Source organism: Doryrhamphus excisus, chromosome 21, assembly GCF_030265055.1.
Source record: "Doryrhamphus excisus isolate RoL2022-K1 chromosome 21, RoL_Dexc_1.0, whole genome shotgun sequence".
In the NCBI taxonomy this organism is placed as follows: domain Eukaryota; kingdom Metazoa; phylum Chordata; class Actinopteri; order Syngnathiformes; family Syngnathidae; genus Doryrhamphus; species Doryrhamphus excisus.
This window is the reverse complement of record NC_080486.1, coordinates 14085972-14097428: the sequence shown is the minus strand read 5'-3', so window position 1 is coordinate 14097428 and position 11457 is coordinate 14085972. Positions and strand designations below refer to the sequence as shown.

The window sequence follows — 11457 nt, the reverse complement described above, 5'->3', positions numbered from 1 at the left end:
GGATTTTGCAGAAGATAAAAGAGAATTTAATGAAATCTTCTTCCTACGGCTTCAATTTGCCTCGATGCAATCTTCAGTAAGTTTTGGAGGCCTTCATCCCTGGATAGGATTCTCAGATTGACTATCTTTAGTGTAAGTGATTTCCTGCTGTCATTGTTTAGCACTGCCTCTCTTTCCTCTGGCTTTATTCACTTGAATAATGCGCCTAACATTTCTACTGTCTGCTCAGTGAGCCAAGCGCCGTCTCTCCCTCGCTATCTCTCACAAGGGCTTCTGTTTTTGGTCTTTTGAAGCCACCGGCAGTAAATCGGCCCTGTTTCGCTGTGAGAAAGCAGACCTCCTTTGTCAGTGGGAAACAATCTGCTGTGCTGTGTTGGCTCAGGCCAACAATGCCCTGTTGTTGTGTGTTGTGCTGCGGCACATGAGGCATGCACAAACGCAGCCCCCACCCCCCTGTTTTGGCCAGGGGGAGTAAATATTTTTGGAAATGACCGCAGATACAAATCCACATACAAAGGGCCACGTGCTTTGCTTTGCTCTCAGTGCTGCGCCGTACTTCTAGAAATGGGACAGCAAGAGTATGCTTGTGTCGAGGAAGCTGAGATCACGTTCTACCATCTACTAGGACCGTCAACGGCTTCCGAAAGGCTGGGCCGAAGATGTTAGCTCAAGCTAAATAGATCATAACAAATAGCAACAACGAAAGAGAGAGAGGCTGACAAAGTGTAGGACGGAATTATGGGTTGTTTCACTGTGATGCTTGTCGGGACGACGACGGCAATCAATGACTTTCCTGGTAGGCTACTGTTTAACTAGCCCTCTTACACTCACCGCTCGGCACTGTTTAACTAGCCCTCTTACACTCACTGCTCGGCACTGTTTAACTAGCCCTCTTACACTCACCGCTCGGCACTGTTTAACTAGCCATCTTACACTCACCGCTCGGCACTGTTTAACTAGCCCTCTTACACTCACCGCTCGGCACTGTTTAACTAGCCCTCTTACACTCACCGCTCGGCACTGTTTAACTAGCCCTCTTACACTCACCGCTCGGCACTGTTTAACTAGCCCTCTTACACTCACCACTCGGCACTGTTTAACTAGCCCTCTTACACTCACTGCTCGGCACTGTTTAACTAGCCCTCTTACACTCACTGCTCGGCACTGTTTAACTAGCCCTCTTACACTCACCGCTCGGCACTGTTTAACTAGCCCTCTTACATATGTTCTTACATATGTTCCACTGTATCATCGGAAATCTTTGCTCATTGTACTCCTCCCCGGCCTGTTGAGGCGCCCCCCCCCCCAACATGGGGGTTCACTGAGCATTCCACCGCATTAGTGAAATGCTAAAAATGACTTGCGCCCTGATGAGCGCCTCTGGAGTGGAGACGCGGGTCTGGGTGAAATGCAGAAATGTGCTACGCCCCAGTGCTCATTGTAATTATCCAAGCAGAGTGTAGCAAACATGCAGGTAGCAGCCTGACCGCCTCGTGCAAATGACGGTCCAAATGACTTGCCGGGAGCGCCTCATATCGGTTGATGCTAATTCGGCTCAATTCGCAGGGTTGCGTGATGGCGGGCCAAATTTTGGCATCATTTGGTGTTAAATTGCACCCGAGAGCTGTTCTTGTTTTTGGAGGAAGCGCTTCGCCTCATACCGTGCTGAATTGAAGATGGATCGTAGAGGTCAAATAGGTGTTGAAAGGACGCGGTGCGTATCTCTGCCACGTTGCTTGGGTGGCAATACAAAGAGAGAACAAACATCCAGCCCAGCTCCTTTTTAGATGGAACATGCCCGGGGATGTATGGATTGAGAAGCGCAGATCTGTCTTCTCTCATCCACCCTCCGCCATAAAACCTCTTCCTATTTGCAGTTAATTTGCCATTCTTGGCGCTTCTCCTCTGGCTAAATGACTCACTGATTCATCAGGTGACGCCCACCTTGATGGCGTACAGTACGTCTGGCCCAATCAGAAATGACTTTCATTTCTGCGGATCTTCTGTTCCGAAGCATTAAACCCTGCGAGTTGGCCGCTACCATGTGACTGCGCTCGCACCCTTTTGGTCCTTGGCTCTGCTTTGCTTAGTGAGGCTGAGAATAGGAAGTGACAGGCTGTGGGCTTCACTCAGCCAGCGGCACTCTCATCGCCTCCAGACTCAAATATGGGCCCTTTTCCCTCCCTTTGTGTTGCCACCTTCCCGAGAACCACCTCTTCACTTAACACTCCGTCCTCGGCTGACACGGACGCTAGGCAGTACGCTACGCAGCTCTCGCATAGCGCCATCTGCTTGTCCCGCACATCGTCTGACGAGGATGCTGCCTTGGAGAAGTACGATTAGATGGATGACCTTCTCTCCTGTCTGCTAAGATTTTGGAGAGCAGGATCTTCATTGAAATGTCAAAGTGAGCACTGAAAGCTAACTCAAACAAACACTGTTTTCTTGGTTTTTGCCCTTTTGGTTTGTTGTTGAGTTAATGAGGTTCTGCATAATCAATCCCGATCCTCACCTTCGGGAACTAAAGCCTAAGCAAACATCACAAGGTGACCCCTGTAGGTGGATTTAGTTGTTTGCAAGAAAGGGGCATTAAGTGACCAGGAAGTATCCATCTACCTTTGCTTTGGTAGTCCACACTTGACAAGAACTGTTGACAGATTGAAAGGAAAGTGCACTTTTTTTGTAAACAATTTGCCCGTCATCCATGATTTTATGTGAGACATCATCTTTTCTGTGCGTTCCAAAGATATAAAAACAGGTAAAAAGAGGCAGGTAATGAATGCACTAAATGGGACCCACCTACACAGGCGGCCATTAAAACCACCCCCAAAAAGCTCCAACAAGGTTTTCTATCCACGCTGTGAGCATGTAGTACCAGGTACATTCATGCTAACATGTCATACATGGAGTATTGTAGTATAACGTCCTTCCTGGGTGCATTGATATCACATAGCGACTTAGAAAGGAAGGCTACACCTAGCGTCCCAAACATAAACACAGCTCCAATATGTAGCGTTACTTTGGCTAGTGGCGTGAGGCGTTGGGAGCCAGTGTGTTCTCAAGCTAGTCGCTAGCCGGCTATGCTAGCCAGGTGTGCCAGGTGTCACTGCGCCAGTAACGTAGTTCTCGGCTGTTTGCTCTTTAGAACACACGAAAAGAGAGAGCCTCACACAAGGATTGTCGATGATGGGCGATATTCCCATGTTGAATGTTGATGTAAATGACGAATACGATCAAAGCCTGATGGACTTTTCCAAGATAATTTCTTCCTTTTGACACGACGACAGACACGGCATGCAGTCCTGGTGTCAGTGTTGAATCCCTTCAGGCCATTTCAGCGGCTGAGGACCACCAGTAAATAGTCTTTAGTGATTTAATACCTTATTTTGTTTCTGGCTCTGGGAGATCGTGACACTTCTTAGCGCTTAAGAGAGAGGTTGTTTACGCCGCTTAACCCTGCTTCCAGTGGGCCAATCCTCCTTTCTTTATTCTTCTCGGCCTTTGTGCACACACTGATCCTGTTAGGAAAGGGAGTGATCTGGGCCCAACTCCCCTCTTTTGGATGCCCTCGCTGGATGGCGTCCCTGCTTGGAGGAGGAGGAGGAGGAGGGAAGGTTTGGGCCTTGTGCTCTTGTCTCTCATTGGAACGAGCCGGTCTGCTTGTGTTACCATAATCCTTTCCCTTTCTCCCACTCTTTACAAACACGCGCATGACAGCTGTGTTTGGTTAGGTGTAAATGCCTGCGGTGGAGCCCCCTCCGATGCATCCTCTGCCCACCCAGCAGCTCCCCTTCCCCCCCAGCCCAACCCAAGCCCGTTAACCCAAGCCGTGTACGTCCACCAGCCTTGTTCCGAGGACGCAGTACTTCCATGCTGCAGCGTCCAACCCAATTTGGAGGTCCCCCCGGGCCCTTGAACACCACCACAAGCAATATAGATTAGTAGAAGCGTCTCTTTGACAGCCCGTTGCTGAATGTAGAGCAAGAACATGCCTTGTAGGACATCTTCCTGCTCTTGGTTGTTTGCCTCAGAAAGAATGAAGTCAGAGAAAGTATGCAAGATCATAGTGCAGTATTTTTAAATAAGTCTGTTAAGTAGACCCCGGACCCTCTTTGGAAACGTTTGCCTGATTGAAGCCTTGCGTCCAATGGCAGATGGCCGTCTCTGCAGCAAGGTTAGAGCACAGGGGCCGTCACCGCAGCCCCTGCCGCTCATTGGGCCACGGGGGTCATTGCAGCGCGTCCAACCCTGCAGGCCCAGCTTCACCCTCAGTGGGCGGGGCGCCACTACCACCCAGACTCGACCAACACAAGCCGCCTTGGACTTTATGCATTCCTGGGCTCCCAGTAAAGGGGATTTACGAGGTCTGTGCTGACAGTGGCTCGGGTTCAGGTCAGCACACAGTTATCAGTTCTTCCCCACTTCACGTTCACGTAGAATCTAGCTAAGCCACCACGTCTTTCACAGAAACAGAAGTAATACACCTAATGGCCGATGGAATTCAACCATGATAACATCTCCACGCCAATTTGACTCTTTATGTGACGGCAAGGGCAAATACCAGCGTTCAAACGCTGACTGACTGAAAAGCCCCATCTAAATAGGAGGAGCCACAAACTAGCATCCATCCAGCCATCCTCTCTGGGGTCAACAAAGTATGCTAGAGCCTATCCCAGCCGACATTGGGAGAACGGCAGGTACACAAAGTAATATGGAAAAGATGTTTGAACGCTGACATTAAGCCTCAGATAATTGATATGCTTTGATAATAATTATAGTATAATTTGATAATAATTTAGTCAATCATTTATGAATTATTTTTGGAACAAAAAGCCCAGTCAACGTGCAGCCTTCATTGGGCCTGATGAGGAAGACTGCGGATGAGGTGAATCTCCATCTAATGTACCTTCCAAACTGTGGTATGACGCGTGGAACATATGATGTAACAGTGCTTGATAGTCAAATGTACTTGTTTGCTATTTGGTGGTTTTTATGTAACCCCCCCCCCCCCCCCCCCCCCCCATGTGAATGCTGCAGGCTCCACACAGGGTGACTTTGCTGTCTGTGAGCAGCGTCCATGGTAATGAAGCCGGCTGAGGCCATTGGAAAGCAAGACACACGCTCCTCCACTCTTTGTCTTTCTACTCTTTGATTCTCTGCTCAGCCTGGTGTGCTGACTAGGAATTTGCAGCCGGCAAAGCGGCCAACAGAATGCAGGTTTTCAGGATGGAACGCTAATGCTGCTTCCCTACCGAGGCCTGAGTGCTCGCTGTGGGCGGTCCCACTGGATTTGAGACTTAAGTTGCCCCCGTAAAGCCAGAAGGGTCTCGGTGCACACCCTCCATGCACGCAAGGTCAATAGGAGACGTGCGCCCCCCTCCTCCTGACTTCAGCAAGGCAGTCCGGAATCACACTCCTGCTCCAAGACCAGGCTCTTTGGGACACGGAATGAGTGACGGCTGCAAGTTTGTTGTTGTGTCTGACTGAACGCGTCACCACACTTCCTCAACCGTGCCATTTGATCTACGTGACTCCCCCCCCCCCCCCCCCCCCCGAGTCCTGCCCCGACGTGCGTGTCATAAAAAGCTCGTGGTCTGTGGGGGACAGAAAATGTGGAGAATTTAAACCACACCCTCAAGCGCTCCTGTGGCTAGCTACTAATTTCCTCTAAGTAGTTACTGTTGTGAGATGAAGCCTTTTTGGAAGCTTTCATGTATAAATGCGGCTCTGTGCCTCAGCATTTGCTCGCTTGTGTTTGTTTACGTGTGCGTTTGATGGGCCAGTGTTCTTGCAGGCTAGCCAAGGCGATATCTTGGGAGCCGCTGATGTTTACTCGGCCCCTGAATAGAGGTTGTTATCAGTCCCGGTCACGTTGCATTTTCTCATTCATATGCCGGGATACAGTTTCACATAGACACACAAGCACACGCGCCCACAAAGAGCCTCTCACCAAGGCCCGTGCACACGCCCGTGCCCTCCCCCAAGTTGTCCGGTAGAAGGGCGCGTCTTTGTCAGCAGATGTCGGGACGCAGGTGTGTGTTCCTGTGCCGCTCGCTCCATTCGTTTCATCCTAGTCTCCGGAGGCGGACCATTTGTCTGTGGCCCCGTTTCATTTCAGCCCCCCACCCTCCCCACCAACCCTCCAGGAGGACGCCGGCGTGTCTGTTGTATTAAAGGGAGGAGAGCGGAAAGCACACACATCCCGCTCAATGCTGCTCTTGTGCTTGGGCTCCACCTTTTACATGAGATTAGTTGAGATGGACCTGCAAGTCACGGCGAGGTCGCCTACAATGACAACGCTCTACTGTGTGTACCCCCCCCCATAGTATAGTATATACAGGACGGCCGTCACGAGATCTTGCCAAAAAGGTGCCAAGATTTCCTGGTGGGCAAAAAATCTATAATCACAATCAGTGGAAGGAAGTGGATCATCAATATCATATATAAGTCTGTTTTCCTCACCTCTGGCCTCCAAACAGGCAGAGAGAGGGTTCACTCTGGGCATTGCTTCAGCACCTTGGTGTGTTTGTTCCAATGTGAACAATGTGGAGTGAAGAGTGTAACGTAGTACAAATTATAGTCGTAGATTTGAATAAATTGTCATAAGTTTAGTAGTTTTTCATTGTGCTTTTCGTTTACGCAGTACACAGTGTTCTTATGGAAGTGTACTGACGGTAGTATTCAGTAGGTAGCAGCCAATAGAGTCCACAGACTTCCGCATTAGTGTTCACAGTCAACAGTTTGAGAGACCCGAAGCAGTTAAATGGAAGGACACCAACGGGAATGTCGTTTGTCACGACTGTTAGCGTCGGCTTTCCACGGCAGGCGTTAATGCTGGGGTTTCAATTTGAGAATGAACATTTCCAGAAACGTGTCCAGTCTTTTCCCGGCTCGAGGAGCCCGTCATCCCCTGGCAAGGACGGCGTCTGGCCTTTGAAAAGCCATTCAAGTTGCCGGAACGTGTCATTTGCAGTATTTCAGTCTCAGCGTTTTTTAGACAGCATTCTCATCTCGGGGAGACAAATGGTCAAATTTACCACCTGTGCGGTCCACACGCTCTGAAAGAGAACTTCCCACTTGTGGCCAGAGATAGCATAGTAAATGTAATATCAGACCGGGCTTTCCAATTCATTTTGTCACCCCCCCTCATCGCCTCATTGCGGACGTTAATGGCTTCTGCAGTGTAACCGTTTAAAGAGCGCTGAGGGAGAATGATTGGTGGGACACGCGGCGTATTTATCAAGCTCAGCAATAGGAAGGTTGAATCTCAGCTGCCCGCTTTCATGTGCTATTGCTTCTCAGGCGTAAATATAGGCCGCTCATTGAAAATGGCACCCAGATTTGAGTTGTGATGTGCGGTAATTGACGACGCGCACCGAGAGCCGTCAGCGCGTTGAATGAGCCGCATCTATGTTAAGAACTGCAGATGCGGGGCCCGACAGACATGAAGGCCTTCTCATAACAGCCGCTGACAGAAAGTCTGAAAGTAGCCTCGGGGTATTCATCCTCCCGCCCCCCCACCACTCCCCCTGCCCCCTCCCCCCGGCTGCCGGCGCTCTACTTTTGCACCCGTTCAGGCTGCAACCTGACAACAAAAGAGAGAAATGTGTTTAAGCGGGCTGGTCTGTGGCGCTTCACTCCTTTGGCTGCTGAGCCGGGAAGCCAAGGCCGGCTTTCACTTCCTCCATCTTCTCCCTCATTTCCACGCCATGCTGCAGGGGCCGGCGGGAGGACGCTGTTACAAAGCCGCTTTAGCCGTTACATTGGACCGGCTAAGTTTTGTCAACAAGGCCGAGAGCTGCTTACATTTCCAGCAACATGAAGCCATCCGAGCTCTTCAATTTGGGTCAAAGGGAAGCGGGCCTAATAGGGATGTACCAGCAAATGATCCAGCTTCATCTTAATCTTTGCATATCCACTTTGTACATTTAGAAAGCCATTTTACATATTTAGCCTCATCGCTCTCCTGTAGCATCTCCAAATTGTCTCTTCTCCAGCCATGACTCCTTTCTCCCGTTTCCCCTCACTGTCAATTTGACTGCAGGAGAAAGTGTGAAGGGAGACTATTCATCCAAAAGTAAGGCTGGAATTTGGACCGAGTCCTTGCCAAGATAGAGGGAGGCTGTCCCGGCTAAGTGACAGGCAGCTTGGAGTCCTTTGTGCCTGCCTGTCGTTCGATTGATTGGGATACCTCAGGGTAGTGATTCACCCAAGGCTACACAGCCTGCAACTTATCCCTGCCCCCCCCCGTGTGGTCCGAGATCTATTTTGGTGGTGCTAACCGGAACGGCATCGTGGCCTGTGGTGTACGTTTACACCACTCAAACCAAGCTGAAGTACTTCTATACCATGTATTTCTGTGTGGAATGGTACTTCTTTTAGGCTTGTACTTCTTCCTTCCTCGGGGACGTGTTTGACTTGTTGCATTGTCGTCTTTGGCACAGACTCAAAGCGTGCGTTTTTCCTTCGTTCGCTTTGCAAATGATCGTTATCAAGAAAGTCGGCCTTTGAGTTGCAGCCTTGAACGTTTGTGCCTCCTGGGGCTTCTGTGAAGCGTTGAACAGCACACGTTAGGTTAACAGTTAGCAGTGGCTAGGTGCCGACACGGTGCACCGCGCTAATTACTTCTCCAGGAAGCACGCTCTCGCCTCCATTCAACCGACGCAACGCTTTTTCTTTGCCGTATATAAACCCGGGCTGGGTCCGATTCTTTCTACGGTCTGTGTCTAGCTAGCCCTGAGAGTGAATGCGTCCTTTTCAATCATTTGTATTTCATGAAGAATGGAGGGAAGGTTAGTCTTGCATGTGGAAACGCCTCCTTGCACACACAAGCCAGCAAAGCGATGAGCGTGCCACACCGGTCAGGAGTTGTTCACACCTCGCTTGCCGCGACGCGTCTTGTTCCCTGACATTTTACCCTCGGGATTGGGTTTCAAGACTCGGAAAACTCGAGTTCTCTTGCACTTCCTGGTTTGTGTGCTTGGCGGCTGCCAGCCAGGTTCTGACTCCTTGTGTGGGATTGGTTGCACAGGAAGTCGAGGCCGGTCGTACATTCCACACCCAGACCACGTACCAGTCGTTGGCAGAAACGGGACTTATTGTTGCAGTTGCTTGCGAAACCGAGATGAATCTTCTGAAGACACGTGTGAATGTTAACTGTAAAAGCGGGGTTGTGCTTCTGCGTCAAGGTAAAAGTGACATAACACTTAAGTTGCTTTCAGCTCCCATCACACTCTCTCTTCAATTCTCTTTAATCGCCATTGTTCACCGGCGACGGATCAAGCTAACGGGCTAACTCACTGGAGAACACCGCCCCTAGCGTTGCAGTGGAATATTGCTGGAATAAAACTACCTCAAGTGTAGCAGGTTTAATACGATGCGGTGGTGGCGACCAGAAGCATGATCCAGGATCAACTCCTGTGTAAATACACTGGAAGCTGGCTTGATATTTGTTCTCAAATGTCAGATGAAATTGGAAATGATGTCAATCCAATACACACAAGAATATTAACAAAAAAGACTTTTATTGAGAATACACGCAGAAAACATCCATCCTTTTTCTATGCCACTTAGGCTGCAGCCTGTCCCAGCTAACTTTGGGCGAGGGGCGAGGGGCGAGGGGCGGGGTATGGCAAACTCATTCACATTCATACCTATGGACAATTTCGAGGTACGGAGAACACCCAAGCATGCAGGGGGGTTCTATGTGCAGCATTTCTACTAAATCCTCGACCAAAAGTGTTGTGATGGTCCAGGAAGTCATTAGCTGTGCTAACCAGCGCTGACGGCGTGCGAGGGGATTAGGAGCCAAATGCTCCCAGTGCTGCGTTGACAAATGCTCATTTTTACGGCTGCATTTGATGCAACTGCACATGATGCACGCTTGCCAGTTCTTTTTCCAGTCTTCTGGCTAAATTGGAGTGAAATTGTGGGGGGCACCACACCCTGCCGGCGGTTCTTCCTTGTAATTATTTATCACCCTGCTCACCCTGTAATCGGCCATGATGTCTTGTTCGCCTGCCCGAGCTGCATTAACGTCGCCAGCCGACATCACGCAGCGTTCGGAACACAACAGGCTTTCCTGAACGTTCCGCCTACCGCAAATCACCTCCTATATGCTCCACGGAACGTCAGGCGGGTCATATCAGCTGGTTGCTTTAGGGCAGGGGTCGGGAACCTAAACGGTTAAGAGCCATGAAAGCCACATATTGTAAAAGTTATTTTCATGTTTTTTTAATATGGAATGCCACTAAATGTGTCTTTTTAAGCAAGACTGACAATTTTAGAATATTATAATCTGTTTTCTATGCTGCTTATCCTCACTAGGGTGGCTGGAGCCTATCCCAGCATAGACCCTGGGCTGCTCGCCAGCCAATGGCAGCGCATATATGGAAGATATCTACTAATAAATACAACACTAGTTACCCTAAAGGCAAGCCCTGGTGCTGCATGATTTGCTGCACGAGTTAGCTAATGTTAATGTCAGAGGCCACACGATCTGAGCCTTGGGTTCCCTGCCCGTCTTCTTCTGGCTTCTTCTGGCCTTCATGCGTCGTAGCTGAGGCTGGCTTGGTTTCATGCGTTCCTTTGGCAAATTTTCAACTCTTGTGCTTACCCCAACGTAGCAAATGTTACCCAAGGCTGTGCAGCCACTTTGGGTTTAACGTCTTAGATGTTCCTACCTTCTCTGCCAAAGAGAGAAGCGTTTATTTGCACGTGAAACGATGAGAAAGTCCTATGTTAACCTGCTTGGCACGTGTGCTAGTCCCTGCTTCCAGGTCTCCTCGCACAGCCCAGGTCTTTTTCATGTGTGCTTTAACTCCGCTTTGTTTCCTGCTCCGATTTGTCCTTCCCAGAGCTTTCCGTCAGACGAAGGCTGGCCGTTCGCCAAGTACCTGGGAGCGTGTGGGCGCGTGGTGGCTGTCAACTACGTGGGCGAGGAGCTGTGGAGCTACTACAACGCGCCCTGGGAGAAGAGAGTAGACCTGGCGCGGCAGCTGATGGACATCGCCGAGCAGCTGACCAACAACGACTTTGAGTTCGCGCTCTACTTGCTGGACGTCAGCTTCGACAACTTTGCGGTCGGCCCGCGCGACGGAAAGGTCATCGTCGTGGACGCCGAGAACGTTCTGGTGGCAGACAAGCGACTGATCAAGCAGAGTGAGTGGCAGCTCCCCTCATTACCTGAGCACCTTATGGCTGTCTGGTCCTCCAGTTGCCATGGCGACGCTTCCTTCCAGCACACGTGCTACACGGCTTTGGCTACGTGTACAATTAACTAGTCACACTGGGACACCCTGCTGGGGGGCCACGCAGGAGTCCAGCTCGCAATGCGGCCGTGCTTCCTGTCTTCACCCAAATTCACCGGTAGGGCCGGGCACAGCTATTGGCCGTTTGTGGCCACACCCAAATTTAGCTCATGGCCTGCCAACGACGCATCCTGCTACTTTAAACAAA

General features: G+C 50.2%; 1 protein-coding gene across 2 annotated transcripts in view; it reads left to right on the top strand.

The window, feature by feature from the left end:
* Nucleotides 1–11457, top strand: part of dipk2ab (divergent protein kinase domain 2Ab) — a 29734-nt gene that overhangs the window by 9903 nt on the left and 8374 nt on the right. For both annotated transcript variants that reach the window (XM_058060222.1, XM_058060223.1), the window contains one exon: nt 10857–11160. In XM_058060222.1, the coding sequence (XP_057916205.1) occupies nt 10857–11160 (304 nt within the window). The remainder of the gene's footprint in view (nt 1–10856; nt 11161–11457) is intronic.